Source organism: Danio rerio, chromosome 6, assembly GCF_052040795.2.
Source record: "Danio rerio strain M-AB ecotype USA chromosome 6, GRCz13ab, whole genome shotgun sequence".
Lineage (NCBI taxonomy): Eukaryota > Metazoa > Chordata > Actinopteri > Cypriniformes > Danionidae > Danio > Danio rerio.
This window is the reverse complement of record NC_141026.1, coordinates 17411835-17432705: the sequence shown is the minus strand read 5'-3', so window position 1 is coordinate 17432705 and position 20871 is coordinate 17411835. Positions and strand designations below refer to the sequence as shown.

Genomic DNA, 20871 nt, shown 5'->3' with positions numbered 1-20871 from the left:
GCAAGGCAGCAGCTAATGTATCACTATTACATTCCAAAGAGTTGTGTTATGAGCTAACCCGTGGGGCAGAAAAAGAGAGATCATATCACGGTTAAGCAATGTGAAGGTTTTTTTTTTTTTTTTCCAGCTGACAGTGAAAAAACAGCAGCTATGTACGTGCCTTCTACAGTGAACAAATATTGCTAGATTATAGTCTCAAAGGTTTTTTTGTAAACAAGTCAAAAAATAACATCTTTATTATACCATAAAAGATCCAATTAAAGCAATATGCAACTAAAATACACTCACCGGCCACTTTATTAGGTACACCTGTCCAACTGCTCGTTAACAAATTTCTAATCAGCCAATTAAATGGCAGCAACTCAATGCATTTAGGCATGTAGACATGATCAAGACGATCTGCTGCGAGCATCAGAATGGGGAAGAAAGGTGATTTAAGTGACTTTGAACATGTCATGGTTATTGGTGCCAGATGGGCTTGTCTGAGCATTTCAGAAACTGCTGATCTACTAAGATTTTTATGCACAACCATCTCTAGGGTTTACAGAGAATGGTCTGAAAAAGATAAAATATCCAGTGAGCGGCAGTTCTGTGGGCACTAATGCCTTGTTGATGCCAGAGGTAGAAGGAGAATGGCCAGACTGGTTCCAGCTGATAGAAAGGCAACTGTAATTCCGAGGTATGCAGAAGAGCATCTCTGAATGCACAACCCATCCAACCATAAGGAGGATGGGCTACAGCAGCAGAAGACCACACCGGGTGCCACTCCTGCCTGCTAAGAATAACTGAAGCTACAATTCACACAGGATCACCAAAATTGAACAACGGAAGATTGGAAAAGCATTGCCTGCTCTAAGTCTCAATTTATGCTGCGACAAATGTAAATGAGTAGCAACAAATGAATTGCTTGAATCCCACCTGATCATGGTAAAATCTCTAATGCTGCCCTTACAAAATTGCAGAAACCATAGAGGAGACCAAAATTCAGAAAATAATTTTATTAGTAATGATAATCAGATTAAACATTCCTTCCACCAAGCATTGTGTGTACGAGTGCCAAGTAATGTGGCAACTTTTGTGTGATTAGTTACGCATTTATACGCATAATACAGCTCTAAACATGACACAAATATTCGTATGCATCTACATTATGCAATGACTAACACATTCTATAAACAGTTCTAGACTAGTCCAAACTTTGTTTACACGTTTACTAAGAAATAAACATTAGTTTTTTTTTTTGGTGGCAAATGCGTTTGTGTGAACCTAATATTTTGATGGGACAAAATAAAAAAGGACAGAGCATATGTATGACCTATACTGTACAAAAAAATCATGTAAAAAGAAGCTATTTTACAACAAACCTCAGCAATGTTACCTCATGATTTATTCCAAAGTGGAGATGATTTTGCTGTTGTAGCGTAGCAGGAGCACATGCTCAAACTGTTCATCTGTGAGAGGATTTCCTTTTGGGTTGACGTTATTGCCCCCACTGTTGAAGAGCTGTTGTACAGGGGCACTTGATGGCAAAGTTGTATTGAACTTGATGAACACTTTTTTCACCCCTGGAAATTCATTGAGGCATTTCAGATCTTTCTTTGTGCCCTGCAGATACAGCCACACCTCTTCCGCTGCTTCTCTCTTTCCACATTTGTAGCCAGGACTTCCAGGTCCATACGAAAAGAATTCATCCTCGTGAACGGCGCCTCCATTAGTCTCTGGTTCTTCAGTCCCTTGGTCTACCTGTAGAACTTCAGTAATTAACTGTGCCCGAAGCACTTCCCTCTCCTCTTCTGGTAACCACCACAGTCTGAACTGAGGCGTGGTGACTGTGGCCAGCCTGGCATCAGAACTCTCAAACACCTGCTTGAAGCGAGTGTCAATTGCCTTTACCGTTTCTTCAATGGCCTTGGAGAAAAGGCGAGTGTTTGCTGCCTTTTCCTCAAGCTTTCTTTTAAGGGTCAACAATGTTGGTATCACGATGCCAAGAAAACACTTTTCTTCGCCCTGCAAAAGGTCAAGAGCAAAAGCCACTGGTTTGAAGACATCTGTATATTCAGTGAGGTACGATGTTTCATCAGGTGTAAAGTGAGGGACACCCAAAAGTTCGGTCAGTTCATTAAGTTGTGAATCATTGAGTGTCATCAGCTTATTAATGGCGTAGTATTCCGAGCTCCACTGATTCAGGCAAGGAAGTGTGAATTTCATGTTCGCAATGGATTCCATTGCAACTGCAGTTTCCATGGAGGACTCGGCCTTGTGCCATATCTTTGCACACTTTCCAGCTGCGCTGCTGCGAACTTTGCCAGCCGGTCCCTTTGTGACGGCCTCCGCTAGATCCTTCGATGCAATTGTGGTCAATGTTTGACCCGCACACCGCTGGTGTGGTGGTAAGAAATAACTCAGAAAGAAATCTCCACCTATATCTCCATCACAAAGAATACTGCCCAAATCCTCAAACTGACTTTGCTCCACTTCTTGCTCATCATCAGAAGAAAACTCTTTAAAGGCTTTGACGAAATTGTTACCGTTGTCAGTGACGGTTGCCTGAACTTTGCTCTCGATGTTAAAAGAAGAATGAGTTTCTTGAATTTTAGCAATAATTGTTTCACAAGTGTAGTTGCTAGGGATTCTTGTGCAGGCAAGAGCAGCAGACCTCCTTTCCAGATTGTCTTCAAGCCAGTGGCAAGTCATTCCAAAATAACTTCTGTCCTGCACTGACCATATATCAGCGGTTGTGCATAATGTCTGTACTTTGCTGAGTTTCGCTTTTAGCTCCGTTTTCATTTTATCAAATGCCATTTCAAGCCTAGTGACGAATGCATTCGGACTCATGACTCGTTTGCCTCTGCTTAGGGCTTCGATCAACTTCCTAAAGCCAGGTTGCTCTAGAATTGAGATGGGTTGCACATCCTCCACGATAAAATTAAAAACCAAGGCATTTAGCCTGGATTGTGATGTTTGATAATAAATGGTGGAGTCGTTCTTATCATCTTTTGCTTCCGATGATTCTTCCGTTTGATTTTCCAAAATGTTTGTTGCAAATGAACTTGATCCATCGATGCCTGCTGCTTCCCTTAATCTTTTCCTACACGGCACTGCATGTTTTCTCTGTAGGACAAAAACAATGAATCAAAACTTTTATTTACTTTGCTTAAATGAGATGATCAAAGCACAGTAAACAATAAAGCAGTTAAAAGATGGTAAATAGTTTAGACATGCGTTACACTACAACAGCAGTTTTTAACCTCGTTCCTGGAGAACCTTTTTCAAACAGTGCAGTGCATACTCTTAATGTCTTCCCCCCTCTCACATACCCATTTCAGCGACATGTCCAAAATCGAACAGCAGATCATTTATAATTGTAGGTTAAGTGATGAAAGTTTGGCATGTTTACAATTTCAGACACCATGTTTTGGAGTCTCTACTAATGAGCTGCGATTACGTTTAAGGTGACATGCAAAATGTTTAAATCCTACAAGAAATACATGTTAGAGCTGCACGAAATATGAACATTTTTGCTTAATATTGAATCAATTATATTTTTTGTGTTATTATATTTCCCATAGGTAATGCAATTGTTATTGGCTATTATTTAAAAATTATTTATTAAATTATCAAATAAAATAGGGAATATACATTTTTCTGATCTTATAATCTACAAAAAAACAACAACAAAAAAGGTCAAAATGCAAACATTTAGTCTTGTCTCTATTCCCACCAGTAATTTTTATTTCCAACTCTCTTTTCTAGGACACTAGGTTCACCTTTGAGACTGATCTAGCCAACAGCATATCAGTACCTGCTGGAAAGGCAGGTATAAATGTAGCAAGACCTCATCTAATTGGTCCAATTTGGATAAACAACTTGCCATGCAACACAAATGCTTGGCACATAAAATTAAATGTAATGCATTGCACCTCTCTGCGATATGGATATTTCATATACTATTATCACAAAAACATTTATATATTGTGCAGCCCTAAAATGAGTTCCCTATCACCCCTATTTTAATAATTTTCTTTAAGTAGCATATTTAGGTTTGGAACAATTTAAGTATGAGGAAATTATTGCATTTTTTTTAAATACAATTACTTGTAGAAAGTAGGGCAAAAGTTTTCAAGCAAGCTGTACAAGAAGCGTAACGGTATGAGATGTTTATGGTACACTGAAATCGCTATAATCAAACATGATTTATTTCACACAGTATTTTCTATTTTATTTGTACTAATTAACAGTTGGGCTATAGATGTATTAGGAGCTTACAGAAAACACAAGCAAAGTTCACCTTTCTTACGCAATTAAGTTAATATAAATCTTGCGGAAGTGCATTTAGTTTGCGTATGTGTTTTATAAAAGGCGATCTACAATTTATTAGCTGGCGTTTCATAACATGTTCACTTACATTGAGCTTTGCAAATTCCATGGGGTGGTGGTCACGAAGATGGTGCTGCATGTTTGAAGTGTTGCCCGAACGTGCCGACACTTTTTTCCGACACATTCTACAAACTGGACGACCATCAGCAATGATGGTGCCTCCTGGGTCTTTATAATACCCAAAATACTCCCAGACTGCGGATTTCAGCCGCTTGGGTGGGAGAAAAAGAGGCTCAGGCTCCGACATTTCGATGTGCTGGTGTTTGCGCATCAGGTGAGGTGAGTGACACTTAAATAAAAGAGGAGAAAGGCGCAATTTAGACATTTATGATTCTCTCTTAAATTAAATGTATAGTTTTTTTTTTATAAACTCTAACTTGTTAGAATGTTACAATAACCTGTTGTAAAATCAAAACCGCCTGTATTTAAAACAGTGTACCATAAAACCATCATACCATTACTTTGCTTGGAACAAAAACATACTATTACAAACTTGCATGTTGCCCCAATCCTTTTATAATGCTTTATTTAGCGTGTAAAATCATGTTGAAGACTGTCAAGTGCACACATTCAATCCCATAATTCTGAACAACTAGAGAATATCCATGCATAACTAAGATATTTTTTAATAATAATAATAATGATATATTTTTTTTTTTAATTAACCACCAATACAATGAGGAGTGAATAGTTTAACATTTGATTGTTTCAAAGATGAAAGAACTGTAAAGCAAAGTTTTCTGACCAAAACTGCACTATGCACTGTATATTTTCATTGAAAGAAACCCTTGTTTTTCCTCTTTTAATTATCTGAATTTATTATTTTCTTATATTATAAACTACATGACATCCAGTTCATAAATGGTAATGTCGAACACCGCCTTTTCGTACAGAAAAGTTGAGACACTTTCCTAAACCAACCTGAAACCTTGACCAATCCTGCATTTTCAACTTTTATGGCAAGCCTTTAACATTTAATCTAAAAAAAATGTTGAAATCCATTATCATGCTAGTAGTATTTTTTTTTCCATAAATAATTAGTACTTATTCAGTTGGCTACATTCATTACATACTAGTGCTTATTCTATAGTCACTTGTACATTTTATAATTAGACTTTGCTACTTATTAATTATATGAAGCACTTATTTCATTACTGTTTTGATTTATGCATTCAGGTAATTAATAACAAGTAATATGTATTTACTAATATTTTTTAGGCACTTGTACTCTCATCTATTAATTAAACATTAGTTCTTATTTACTACATAATAGTACTTATCCATTAGGTTTTTCTACTTATTAAATAGGAACTAATACTAACTAGTTTGTTATATGCTAGTACCTCATTAGTTACTATCTGCTTGTTAAGGTGTGATGTCACGTGAAGCGGCTTCCAGGTCCAAGCGCTATATCAAACTTTATGTGGTGACTTAACAAATAGTAATAATAAGCGTTTACAAAACACTGTATTACTTTCCAAAATCACAATCGTAATTTATATACATCCATACCTAATAATATTTAGGCCCACACGGAATCTGCGCCCACAAGAATTTGCAGATTTTAGCCCATTATTGAGTCTATGTATTTACTTGTGTAAATTTGTGTCAATTTATATTTATTCAGTTTTAAATTTATTTCACTAATATTATTGTGATATAATAACAGCAATATTAAAATGTTAATATGATTTTTTTACAATACAGTTTGTAAAGTAATATTTTCTGTCTTTTAGTAGATATATGAGAGACTTGATACTCCAAAAATCGTTCTGCATAAATCTGCAGATTTATTTATTTTATTTACAAAAATTCTCCACAGAAATAGCAAAAAATGTCCGTAGATTGTTTAGCCCTAATATCCGATTGCCACAAGAGGATTCATTTTTTTTGTAAATTGTTAAAATATTAATGTCTGTGATGCAGCAAGTTTAAAGACTGTTGTGTACACTATGACTTTATATAAATGTACTTTGTGATATGACTTAAAATTGATAATAAACTAATATTTTCTCAACTTAAACAAATAGCGGTGTTGACCTGGAAACAGTATTTCATACGTCACGACTTAACAAGCGGATTATCTAGTCAATATACTCACTTATGTAAAAGGTTACTAGTAAAACAAAAATGAAACTAAAATGTTTAAGTGAGTTCTGATCTGGCCATTACGATTAGCCATAACAAGATAAATAAAAATGATGATCTGACTAAAAGATTAGAATTGTTTCTAGTAATAACTACAAAATATACTAATAAACAAGTAATAATACCAATTAAATAGCTACAAAGGCAAAAAAAGTTAATTTGTTACACTACAAATACCAGAAAACTTACTAGTCACTGCTAAAATAAGTTCCAGTATCTAATGAATAATTAGTAGTAATATCTACTTAATAACATTAAAGAAAAGCACTACACGCAGACAATGTATAAGAACTTAAATGCAAAGATATTAACTTGTAGAAAATAAGTACTAGTAACTTAAAAACAGAAACTGGTAGGTTTTGTGTATCAAACATTAAAACGGCTTGCCATAAAACTGCTGCCGTCCGCCATTTTCTTGGACGAGCTTTTGCCCTTTTTAACGCAAATCTATGGAGGACGTGCACGCTTCGATAGTTTTACAGTAAATTCCACAAACATCGAGCGAGATGTTGTTGAATTACTTGTAATAGCGACACAATAAGCATGTATCTCCCGCAAAGCACAATAACAAACAGAAAAGGCGACCACGCGGTACTACAACTCACTCTCCAAATGAACACGTATTAAAGTAAAATAATGCCACTGATGTGTTGTTTGCATCACTGTAGGGTCGACAAGAACGAAAGAGTTCGCAGAACAATAGTAAATGCATTGTTTAAACGTAAGAAAGTATTCTGCAAACCTTATCTAAAGCAAAATATTTAAGATAACATACAAAAATATAAATGAAGAGCTTTATGTTGTTATTACTAGGCGAAAACTAGACTTAATTTAACTACGATCAAACTTTTTACATTTACAGAAGAAATTAAGTTTGCTCTGAACTCAAAACCACTCCCACTTTTGTTGATTATTTGCCCACGTTTCGCTCCAAACTTACCCTGAAAAACAGTTCAACTAAAAACCAGCGCCTACTTGCGTTTATTAGTCACTAATTTGCATTGGTTATACATTACATGTTGTTTGCTTTTGCTCAAATTTAGGAGTGTGGCAAAAGTATGTGGCTGGGACCCACCAGGGAATCCAAAAACAGTCTACTTTTGCGCAGTAATGTTGGCCCCTCAAACTCAAAATACACAATAAAAGCTGCAATCATTAGATATGGATTTGAGAAAACGTGCAAAAGTACCTCTAAATGCTTCTTCAGATTAGACGTGGAGTCCCTTGCGGTGGACAAGATGTTGATCTTCGGGAGGCAGAGGTTGCACTGAACAGTAATGTTTCTTCCTCTTGTATCCCTGTACGTGAAGTAGTGTTTGTGCATCCAGTGGTCAAAAGCTGTACGAGATCTCTCCATCTTCACACGAGGCTCCGGTCTGGACAGCGCTTTAAAAACGTAGGAACAAACACAGTAAATTGCGTTCGCTTAGTACTATTTAATAGTGTAATAAATAAATAAATAGAATATATCCTATTCCAGATGCAGACTCTAGATTTTTGTAATCTAATTACGTAATCCAAATATCGAGTAGTCCGTTACTACCAAACAACAGAGGCGCATTTCCTGTGAAACGTTTTTCTTCTCTTTCCCCTTTGCTGGTTTGGCGGAGGATAGACCAAAGTTGCTCATTACCGCCATCTTTTGGCAGAAAACAGTTTTCCCCCATATTAAATCATACTTTAGTAATTGAATGTAAATATACTATAGTGAATTGAATGGTTTAGTTTTTTGGTCAACTATTTCATGTATTTATTTTTAATTACCTCTAGTTTATTAATAAAGCAGATTTAAGTTTTCAGCGTTTAGAGGGAATGCCCTCTTTAGTGTATGATTCTGACCTATGTTCTGATTAGCTATTTTAGACGTTACTGCAGGTCAAATGATACAAGCTATGTGTCTAATTTGACTTTACTTAGAAGCTCTATGTTGATACAAACACCTATTTTAAATTAAAAGTGTCTTGTGAACAATGTTCTATATGCACAGCTAGTGTTTTTCAGCCGTTGAACTTCCGGGGAAAGGTTTATGTGACTGTTTTCAATTTCATAAGGTTTCTTTTACAGCATCAATGTTGTAATGTAATTCTAATATAATCAGTTAAATAGACTTGAGCATCTTTTTGGTTGTTAAAGTGTAAAAAGAGACGAAAGATGCAGTATGCCTTAAGCGCAGACACTATCATTAGCAGCAGGCAAGTACAAAATCTCCATTAAAATTACTGGGGTAAAATTGATTTCCAAATTTTAAAGACATGGTGCAGAAAAATATAATTTAATGCAGTGCTTTTTGTTTGGTCTGATACCAACTTTATATTGTATTTCAACCAGGCAGTGAAGATAGCTTTTTTTTTTTAAGAAATCAGATCTTAAACATAGCAAATTTGTATGGGGTGACAAGTCACCGGAAGCCGTGGAGCTGGCTGACTGAAACTAAAAGTCTGTGTGCATATAGCCCATCATGATGTCTGTTGTTCATCTTGCTCCTGCCAGTTTCAGGATTGTTGAATGAATTTTTTCTCACATATTGACACATTCACAATAGTATGAACCATTATAGGAGTAAATAAATGTGTATTTATATTATCTATTATTTTATTTAATAATATTACTATTTAAAATACAGACCAGACTGAATTATTCCTCAGTATTGAAGGGCTGACCCCTATAGATCTTGTATTGACATCCTTCAGGGGGGTCAAGCGCCAATTAAGAATGTCAATTGCCCCAACCCCCTCTGTAATTTGCACCCTGGGTTTAGTCCTATACTGTTGTGTTATGCTAATTATATGGTAAGAATTGTGTGGTAAAAGGCCAACAATAACTATAATAATATAAACAGAGTGCTACAATGTACCTCAATGTAGGCTACTGCAATATTTATTACAGTTTACCAGTACGCTATACATTTACACCTTACGTCTTTTGCTTCTTGTAACTCTTCAAAATGTAACTTTTTTTCATAGCAAAATCTGATAACAAAAAATAGGCTACTTAACCTTTCAAAATATGCATCTGTTCATATAAAATAACTTAATTGTATATTTTTTTAAATATTATATATTTTATGTACATTTTGGAATATTTACAAGGTATTAAAATGGCAGATGGATGCAATTTTTTTCATTCCTGTTACCAAAAAGCATGGTCTTTTAAAAAGCATGAATAAAAGTAGATTAGGTATTTACTTTGTTTTTCCTTTAAGAAAGTGCTTTTCTTTTTAAATATGGTTTGTAACATTTTCAAACATTTTATATTTGTGATTAAAAATCTCTATACACGTGTGCAATACATATATACTGTATATATACTGTATATACATACAAAAATATATATATTAAACACATTAAATTAATGCGGTTTTTGTCCGGGCCGTGGTACACTGGACCAGCTCTATACCCTCACCAGGGTGCTCGAAGGTTCATGGGAGTATGCTCAACCAGTCCACATGTGTTTTGTGGACTTGAAGAAGGCATTTGATCGTGTCCCCCGCGGCATTCTGTGGAGGGTGCTTGGGGAGTATGGGGTCAGAGGCGATCTGTTGAGGGCTGTCTCGTCCCTGTATGAACAGAGTAGGAGTCTGGTTCGCATTGCCGGCAATAAGTCAGATTTGTTTCCAGTGCATGTTGGACTCCGGCAGGGCTGCCCCTTGTGACCAATTCTATTCATAATTTTTATGAACAAAATTTCAAGGCTCAGCCTTGGGCTGGAGAGGGTCCGGTTTGGGGAACACAGGATTTCATCTCTGTTATTCGCAGACGATGTTGTTCTATTGGCTTCATCAGACATGCACCTTCAGAATGCACTGGGGTTTGCTGCCGAGTGTGACGCGGCTGGGATGAGAATCAGCACCTCCAAGTCCGAGGCGATGGTGCTCCACTGGAAAAAGGTGGTTTGCCATCTCCAGGTTGGAGAAAGGTCCTTACCCCAGGTGGAGGAGTTTAAGTATCTCTGGGTTTTGTTCACGAGTGAGGGAAGGATGGAACGTGAGATTGACAGGCGGATTGGTGCATCGGCAGCAGTAATGCGGTCGATGTACCGGTCCGTTGTGGTGAAGAAGGAGCCGAGGCGAAAGGCAAAGCTCTCGATTTACCGGTCAATCTACATTCCTACTCTCACCTATGGTCATGAGCTTTGGATCATGACCGAAAGGACAAGATCTCGGAAATAAGCAGCCGAAATGAGTTTCCTTCGAAGGCTGGCAGGGCGCACTCTTATGGATAGGGTGAGGAGCTCTGACACCCGGGAGGGGCTCGGAGTAGATTCGCTGCTCCTCCACATCAAGAAAAGTCAGCTGAGGTGGCTCGGGCATCTGTTTCGGATGCTTCCTGGACGCCTACCTAGGGAGGTGTTCCAGGCATGTCCCACCGGGAGGCGGCCCCGGGGAAGACCCAGGACACGCTGGAGGGACAATGTCTCTCGGCTGGCCTGGGAACGCCTCGGGATCCCCCCGGAGGAGCTGGAGGAAGTGTCTGGGGATAGGGAAGTCTAGGGTTTTCTCCTAAGACTGCTGCCCCCGCGACCCGGCCCCGGAAAAGCGGCAGAAGATGAATGAATGATGAACACGTTAAATTCCATAAGTCCTGTACTGTGCAACTAAAAGCCCTATTAGCAGATTAAGTCATCTTTAAGCTTGGAACAGACAGTAATTTAGCAGAAGATGATCTCAGAAAGCACAAAGGAGTGTACAAATGGAGAAGATCAGAAAGAAAATGACATGCCAATTTATTTAGAGCTTTGTATGAGAAATGTAGTATTTTGTTATATGATTAGAGTTATTAGGGATGTAAGAATTTGAGTTATATGATCAAAGAATCACAAGAGCAGCTTACAAGATGCTAAATTCTGAATTATCTGTAATCACAAAGTAGTTCATAAGGCATGCAAATAAGAGAGAAATACAATATTCAATCCCAGATGTAGCCAAAGCATGAACAAGACAGTTTTAACCCAAAAAATCCAGTCTGTCAGATGAAGAGTCAGGGATTCAAATAAATGAAGTTTACTGAAGATAGTTCATTAGCATTTCAGATACTTCATCAGCAGAAGCCAGCTTCAACACTCGCAAAGAGTTTGTAGGCCACTCTGCTTACAATATCAAAGCAACAAGATTTATACTGTAATATGCATCACTTACCTTGTCATACAAATTAGCCTTTTAACCAGATTGGTTAAAATCCCGATAAACAATCCCTGACGAGATACACAGAGATGGGGTCTGATCCTCTTTCAAGATAGGATAGAGACAGGAGTTGTAAGTCAGACAGCCACTAAGCTATTCACAGCTGACCCCGGACCTGAAAAAATTATCCACAAATGAATAGAACATGAACACACACACACACACACACACACACACACACACACACACACACACACACACACACACACACACAAAAAGTACAATCTGTTTCATACTCAAGGTTGTTTCTTGCACTGTCAGCCATCTTATCAAAACTGGTTCAAAACTGATACAATTAACATCCAAACTCACAGCTTGCTACTAAACAGAATTATTTAAAAAGTCTGAATTCTTAAGAATTCTTTCAAAAAAATAAAAAATAAATAAATAAAATAATTTTACACAGTAAAATGTACATCTTTTTCCAGCTGTTCAAGTAGCATCAAACGTCCATTTGAGGCCCATAGCCAGCCTGGTTCTTTTTCTTTTTTTCTTAAAAAAGTGGACTTTGTTTTGCAGTTTTTCACCTCATTTTCTATTTAATAATGAGGTTTAAGCATACTCCATTTAGTGATATTTTAAGCTATATTTTTAGCTGGATTAGCTTGTCAGATAGTCAATTTTTGATGTACCAAAAGATTTAAAATAAAGAAATTTAAATACTAAGTTACTACATCATAAACTATTAGGAAAAAAATGTAGCCTGTTTTCATATACTAGACAAATAAAAAACTGGCCAACACATACAGCTTTCCTCATTCAGAATTTGACCATTTGAATAAAAACAATTAAAACTTAATAATAATCTAGAGCTTCACGATTTTTTCTAGCCTCTCTTGAAAATTTAAATATTTTAAACCTTTTACTGTTAAAATTAACTTTAATATAGGCCGCTTTTAGAGCTTCGGATCATTTCATTGGTCAATTTTTTCTTTCATGAATAAGGTCCAAGATTTAGAATAAAGTTAGGCTTCTTATAAAATGTTTTTTCTATTTAACAATAGGTCACTGGTGAAAGCTGACTTCATATATGTCATATTCTGCGTGGTCTTAAAACCTTTGATGGTTTTTTTGCACAATTTATGATGGCATAGCAGTCAAAATAGAACAAATGAGAAGATAGTGGCAAAAATTCTGGACCATTGGCAAGTTCTGGACCTTTGTTAGTGGGGGGTAGGCTTGCATTTCCACATGAGAGGTTTCTGTGATCTCTTCAATGGGCCTGAAGATCCTGAGGAAACATCATTTGGCATACAGAAAAAACAATGACACACATATTATTTCAGTTTTACTCTGATAAGGGATGACACTAAGGTAATCATATAATTCAGGCCCTTACTAGGGGTGCCCAAACTTTTTCTTATGGAGGGTAAAAAACCAAACATGATTGAGGCTAGTGGGCCGAAGTTAAATATAGTTACCATTGGGTAATTTTCTAATTTATTCATTCATTCATTCATTCATTTATTTTTGTTTTGGCTTAGTCCCTTTATTCATCAGGGGTCACCACAGCAGAATGAACCGCCAACTTACCCAGCACATGTTTTATGCAACAAATGCCCTTTCAGCTGCAACCCATTACTGGAAAACACCCACACACTCTCATTCACACACATACACTACGAACAATTTAGCTTACCCATTTCACCTGTAGCACATGTCCTTGGACTTGTGGGGAAACCAGAGAACCTGGAAGAAAACCACATGGACACATGCAAACTCCACACAGAAATGCAAACTGATCCAGCTGAGGCTCAAACTAGCGACCTTTTTGCTGTGAGGCAACATCACTACCCACTGTGCCACCATGCCCCTCCTCCCCCCAGTTTATTTAATGATATTTAAAAAACTTATTAGAAAGCATTGCTTAATATTAACAAATATAGTATATTTTTTACATTTTATATTGAACTTATTACAGTAAACAATCTTATTCATTACAGAATTACACTGCCTTTAGCTTGATTTGTACACCAATGTCTCCTGCATAGTTCTCTATCCGTCGAGTGACAGTATTTGCATTTTAAAAAATCTGATTCATTCATTTGTTTTCCTTCGGCTTAGTCTCTATTTCAGAGGTCGCCACAGCGGAATGAACCGCCAACTATTCCAGCATATGTTTTACAAAGCAAATGCCCTTCCAGCTACAATTCAGTCCTTAGAACAATTCTGATTTATTTACAACATTTAATTGAAACATTTAATTTGTTTGTTATTTTGTAGCTCAATAAAACAAACAAACAAAAAAATGTTGCGTCAAATCAAAAATTGCAATCTCTGTGTTAAAGGGATTTGACCCAAGCCCTCTCTACCATTCTCACTCTCTTCTCAGACGGGATGGTTGGCCAAATCAAAGGTTACAATGTGCCAACTTTGACCCACAGGCCCTACTTTGGGATTTACTGCTTTAAAAAATGTCTTACAAATTCTATACATTATACATTCTTACTATAATTTCTTATTTTAAATTCTTTTTTATAAATATCCATACAAAATACTTAAAATAAATTGACATTTTAAAAGAAAATATTCTATATGTTATGTGAAGAGATTCTGACAACAGAAGTGTGAGGTGTGGATCCACGTACAATTTATTACAAGAATGGTCAGGCAGGCAAATGGTCAACAGGGTCAAACAGGTACATGCAGAGCAATCCAAAGTTGTGGTCAAAGAACAGGCAAATAGTCAATACAGGCAGCAATGAATCAAAACAAACAGACAAAACAAAGGGTCAAACCACGACTAGGCTAAACAAGGAAAACCACATCGTAATGCTCATAGATAAACAAAACTCAGCAACTAGTGTGTGTGTCTGTGCTGCTTTTAAAGTCCATGAAATCTGCTCTGAACAGCTTCAGTGAGTGTTAGCAATCAACGGAAAACTGGAACAGGTGTGAGTGTGTGGTGCATGACAGGATTTGTAGTCCATATGGTTACAGATTTGTAGTAATGATTGAAAGTGAATGATTCCCAGTGATCTACAAGCCTGTATCGTTTGTGATTGTGACACTATAATTCATAAGAAACTTTAAGTTGTAAATATAAAATTCTATAACTTTAACTATATAACTTTCTATAACTTTTCTATAATTTTTTTTTTCAAAATGTTTATTTACGTTTAAAAATAGAAAAAAAAGTACCTAAGATAAAATTGATAAAAACATTTTAATAAACAAAATATCCTATACTTAAAATTTAAATTTATATAAAAGTAATATTTATTTATTTTAAAGAAAATGTATTACTCAAATGACCACACATGTGTGTACCATTTATGCAAGCAATTGACCTATAAAAATCACAGATAGTCCAATGAAATACTGTGTATATGTGAGTTTGTCAAGTCATCCTTGTTAAGTACAAGTATATCCTCAACTAACAATGTACATTCCAGGACCTTTGCAAATAGTTAGACTTGTTATTTCCTATTACACAACTCCTCCAATAACTGTAGTCTGTCACAATACACTTCCTGCAGTTAAACAGGAATTTTTTACTTCACTGACCCTGCAACATTCACAGAGCATCATTAAATGTTCATATATTAAGCCTCAATGACATTACCATACACAACATCACTACAATAATATTCAATATCTTATACACTACAGGATTTACACTACAAGTCAAAAGTGGGATGAGTATGATTTTTTAAACGGCTGCATTTATTTGATCTAAAATATGCTAACAATTGTAAAACATAAAATAATGGATTTTGTTTTGCATGTAGTTCAAAATGTAATTTATTATTTTGATTTAAAGCAGATTTTTTTATCACAAATACTTAAGCCTTAAGTGATCTGTCAGAATTCATGATAAAATGATGGTCTTCTGCTCAAGACACACAATTATTATGATTATTTTTATGATTATGATGATTATTATTATTGTTAGTGTTGAAAAATGTTGAGATGCGTGTGTCATATGTTTCCATATTTGTGATATAAAACCATTCAGAAGTGTCTTTTATTTTATTAGTTTTTATTATTATTTTATTGGCAATTACATATCAATGTATAGTGTAATCTTTTATTTAATTTATTTTTCATCAAATAATTATACAAAGTAAAATGTTTACACAAAACTATAAAGCATGTAAAAAATATTTACATAATTTAAGAATCCTAATTATAAGAATCATCATTACTGATAATAATTTAACATGAAATCAGCATATTATAACGATTTCTGAAGGATCATGTGACACAAGTACTAACGTAATGATGCTCAAATTTCAGCAGATGAATAAATTACATTTTAATGTAATGTAATAAATGACATTCATTCAAAATAATTATTCTGTTATATTATTTCACAAGTTTACAGTTACTATATTTTTTTATTCAATAAATGTAGCTTTGGTGAGCAGAATTGGATTTTTTCAAAAACATAAAAAAAAAATCTGATTTGTCCCAAACCTTTGAATGATACAGACTGTTTTTTTAAAGTCACATTTACTAGTGTGACAAAAGTATGTATGTGTGATTTGTGATCTGTCATAAATACAAAAATATATACAAAAACTCTTTTGTACAGAAGCACCACAAACTAAAGACTGATTTCTCTGTAATAATAAAAAAACTGTCATTGACAATCATGGTCTAATTTACTGCATATTTGGAAGTTTGGTTGATTGTCGAGTTCAATCATTTTGGAATTAGAAATATTATTTGATCAATGCAAGACAAATTTTGATTGCTTTTTCTTTTTCTTTGCTTGAATGTTATACCTTACTGTCGAATTCTGCTTCAGAGATAAAATGTACATAATTTAAACAATGTGCTATAGATGTGCTAAATTTAAATATGAGAAATAAAACAACTAAATTGCAATGTTTTTCTGCAAATGTATTTGCATTTTACATATAGGCTACTAAATTGAGTAGGAAGTAACAATTGCATGTATTGTTTAAGCAATAATGTAAGTTGCGTTATGATTGCATCATCCATAACTACATCCAGAAATAGCATGATGCAATTTATATCATTATGCTCTCATTTATTATAACTTATTTATTCTTTTTTTATTCCTATTCAATCTTTCATTGCCAAGGTAAGACTCCTTACAAAAAATAACTAGTTTTACTATAAAATAAAAATGTACATAGTTAAACCATGGTAATCACAAATAACCCATGGTTTTGCAAGACAATGGTTTAACATATTTGCAGTGGTGGAAAGAGTACTGAAAATTATATTCAAGTAAAAGTAAGTTTCATTACTTGCCCAAAAATGTAGTGCAAGTAGAATAAAAATATCTGTTGTAAATATGACTCATGAGTAAAAATAGGCCTTTGTAACATTTGTAACATGTAACATTTTGTAGTACATTCAGTAATTAAGGCTATTTGGCGATTTTATGTCATCATACAGTAGGCATCCTTCTCATCAGTGACATGCGGTCTAACCAGACTAAAATCTCCTGGTTGATTGCATTTAAAGATTTTGGATATCTTTGATACATGTCTTGAAATTTTTCATTACGATGCAAAATTATTTGATTGGACTGGAATAGCAGGACTGATTTTTCCACTTTTAGCCAATCCCCATAGACAAGAAAAAACTAAGTAGTGACTGCAGGATGAAGGAAAATAGAGTACCGATACAGCACTAAAAATGCTCTTAAGGGAAAGTAAAAGTGCACATTTTAAAACTACTAAACTAGTAAATTACAATTCCTAAGAAAAACTAAAAACCTAAAGTTTTTAAAGAAAAAGTAATCTTCAGATCTTTAGACAGTATAAAATCTTAAAAGAGTTCAGATCTTTAGACAGTATAAAATCTTTAGACAGTATAAAATCACATCTAATCAAGAAGTCAATGCCACCTACTGTGCAAAATACTGCAGAAGAACCTGTAAACCACATACTGTTTGTATTACACAGAAGTTATCTTAGCCATTGAATTTTCTTCTTCATTCTTCTTCTTCTTGTGGGGTTAATGGCGGTTGGCAGACCAACTTACATGGTGCATTCCCGCCACCTACTGTATAGGAGTGTGGAGCACATCATGTAGAAAAGGAATGAAATCAAAAGATTTTTTTTTACCTACATCACACGACGTCACACGGGTTCAACCGTGCATACCGGTTGCAAAAAAAAAGACCAGTTGCAATAGCAAACATGCTGTGTTGTGTGGTAGGATGCCAAAATCGAAAGTCCAAAAATAGACAACTTAAATTTTACCGTACACCACACAGCTTTTGATGCCAACCGCAGACATCTTTGGCTAACAGGGAGTTAAATGAGGACTTAATTAAAAATGGTCGACTCTGCAGCTCTCATTTTATCAGGTAAGTTCCCGCTATGCTGAATCATACACTTTACTCATTTTTGATTGCAGTACTGATTTCAGCAAAAACAGGTAAACATGGTGATCATGGAACATTATTTATTTCATTGTTGGCATCCAAAGACTTGTAGGCCTTTAACTTCTCTCCTGTAAAATCACTTGGAGTTTCAGTGAGAAAGTTGTATGTTTTGGGCTGGATGCTTGGCCATTTCATCTCATCCAATATCCATTGAGAAGGTGCTATCGCAAATGGACCTGTCAGACAAACGCCACTCACTTTAATGATAATTTTACTAGGTGACAAGCTGTTATAATATTTAATAAAAAATTTAAATTATATATATATATATATATATATATATATATATATATATATATATATATATATATATATATATATATATATATATATATAATATGTAATCAATAAAACTTATCTCTAATACAACAACAAACTCTGTACCGCATCGAATGTCATTCCCTCGCGCTTCCGTTTTTTTCTGCAACCTCGATGCATGCGCATCCTGAATGTTTACAAACCAATAATTCGCCTTTATGATAAGAATGGAGGGAATGAGATTACCAGGGGGAAGAGAGAACAGGGAAAAATAAATGAGTTAAAATAAAATAAAAAGGGAAATTTGATAGAGGGAATAATTTTTTTTTAGAAATTAATACCTGAATAAATGTACAATTCTTTAATTTTACTAAACCATTCTTAAATTATATTTATCAATTTTGTTTTTAAGTAATTAATTAATTGCTGTATTATTTTAATTTGATTTTAACCATTTCCTAACAAGGTCTAAAGTGTCAGATTATTTATACCGTATAACAGTCGGTCTCATGCGTTCCTATTCTGTACCTGTATTGATCTAACAAACAATGACCAACACTCAGCCTTGTTATCACCACATCATTTCTTCAATTACCAAACTTATTTCTAACAACATCCACAAATCCTTGAACACAATGCATATGCCTACCTTTATCTCCATTATCCCACTCCCTCTGCCATTTAATACCTATTTCCTTTGCAATCATGCTTTTCTCTTCAGACTTACTAAATGTTATTTTAATTTCTAATTGAGTTTGTTGTAATGCTTGTTTAGCCAGCTGATGTGCCTCTTTATTGCCGACTTCTCTTATGTGACCAGGAACCCACAAGAAGCTCACAAAAAGTCCATACAGTCTTGCATCACCTCATTCACCATGTCCTGTCTTGCTATAGATGTTTCACTAATTAAGCTATTTATTATTGACAGACTGTGCATATTACTGAACTTAAAGGTTGCACTTGCCATTTAATTTTTAGAACTCTGTTTGTATGAAAACAGTATTAATGCATAAGGTATGTATTTATTTATTATTTTATTTATTAAAGAATGAAAATATACAACAACAATCAGGAGATAAATATAAGAGAGATACAAAAGAGGAAAAATACAAGCTAAATTAGCTGCAGAAAGAAAAAAAGGCTAACAAAACAAAGGAAGGGGTAAGTAAATTACAATTGTATAAAAGTGTATGAAAATAAATAAATTAAGAGCATTACAGGAAAGCTATCTAACTCAAATCAGAGTCAATAGACAACAGTTCTTTATAGAATCTAACACATTTTTTGTTGTTACACGTACGGAAAGGTTTGAGCAGTGAGTCAACTTCAATCAGAAAATTTCGCAAAGTAGGGACTGAAGCCATGGATTTTTGCTCATGTATAAAAAAAAATCCAAACAAGATAAAAAAGTTGAAAATAAATTATTTTAATTTTTGTGAAGATTCTGAGTAATAACAAATAATTTATTTTAAACTAAAAGATTGTGCAAAGGTAGGAGGAGTGTTTAAATAATGATCAAGGTCAACCCAAAATTTCTGAACAAATTCACACATACAAAATAAATGTAATAATGTTTCATCATCCTTACCACAAAATAATGCATCTGGTCAAAAGTCATATACAATACAAAAAATATGAAGGAATCAGCATTAGTGCTGGACTGCATTTTCATTCATGATTTAAAAAAATAATAAAATAAGCATATTCATCTAATTCTTCAGCTAAGAAATCATATTACATGAGGTAAATTTCATTGGGCTGCATTAATTAATAATATAGATTGGAGAAAAGCTTGGCTGTTGCCTCATAAATAGTTCATTCCTAATTAAACTAAAGAAATACACATTAAAATATTGCATAAAATATATCCGGCTAACTTATTTGTTTCCATATATATGTATATATATATATATATATATATATATATATATATATATATATATATATATATATATATATATATACTTTTTTTGTTGTATTTTTTATTGAATACAAGAATAACAACATCACTGCATTCAAGAAAAATACAATAACAATATACATAAGAAAGGAGAGGGAAAAAAATTCAAAGCCTCAATCAATAGTCGAGAGCACGATCATTACCCGAGAAATACAGAAATATATATTTTATAGACAAATTTAAATAATGTTTAAGTAAGGACGATAAATCAAAAATAATGTTATTCCAAAGATGTTTAATGTGAGTGCAACTATAGAATAAGTGAAATAAAGTCTCTTCATGTATATTGCAGAAAGTCCACAAATTTGATATATCAAAATAATTAGCAATTTGGGAATTTGTAGGATAAACATTATGCAAGATCTTAAAATGTATCTCTCTTATTTTGTTGGATATGCTGAATTTTTCAGGTTATAATCATGCCCTCTTCCATTGAATGCAATCAGAAAATTGATCCAGAAAAATTTATTTGTTTCCAAATATGTTGACATTCCGAGTGGTAGTATGATCTTTCCGTCACGGACAGTGGGACGTGTCAAGAAAAAACTCTCTCATTGGCTATATCGCTCTAACGTCATT

General features: G+C 34.5%; 1 protein-coding gene across 7 annotated transcripts; it reads right to left on the bottom strand.

The window, feature by feature from the left end:
- Window positions 1–983: 983 nt before the first annotated feature.
- Window positions 984–17637, bottom strand: zbedx (zinc finger BED-type containing X). 7 transcript variants are annotated; one of them, XM_087255895.1, is made up of 7 exons: window positions 17536–17637; window positions 13344–13393; window positions 12845–12935; window positions 11660–11819; window positions 7715–7911; window positions 4406–4666; window positions 984–3111 (listed from the first exon to the last, which is right to left on the bottom strand). In XM_087255895.1, exons 5-7 carry the CDS (start codon window positions 7880–7882, stop codon window positions 1387–1389), a joined length of 2154 nt encoding a protein of 717 aa, XP_087112021.1. In that variant the 5' UTR covers window positions 7883–7911; window positions 11660–11819; window positions 12845–12935; window positions 13344–13393; window positions 17536–17637; the 3' UTR covers window positions 984–1386. The 7 variants fall into 7 exon arrangements, with proteins under 7 accessions (XP_087112021.1, XP_087112020.1, XP_087112024.1 ...); XM_087255894.1 differs by having other exon boundaries at window positions 12863–12935; XM_087255898.1 differs by lacking the exon at window positions 4406–4666.
- Window positions 17638–20871: the final 3234 nt, after the last annotated feature.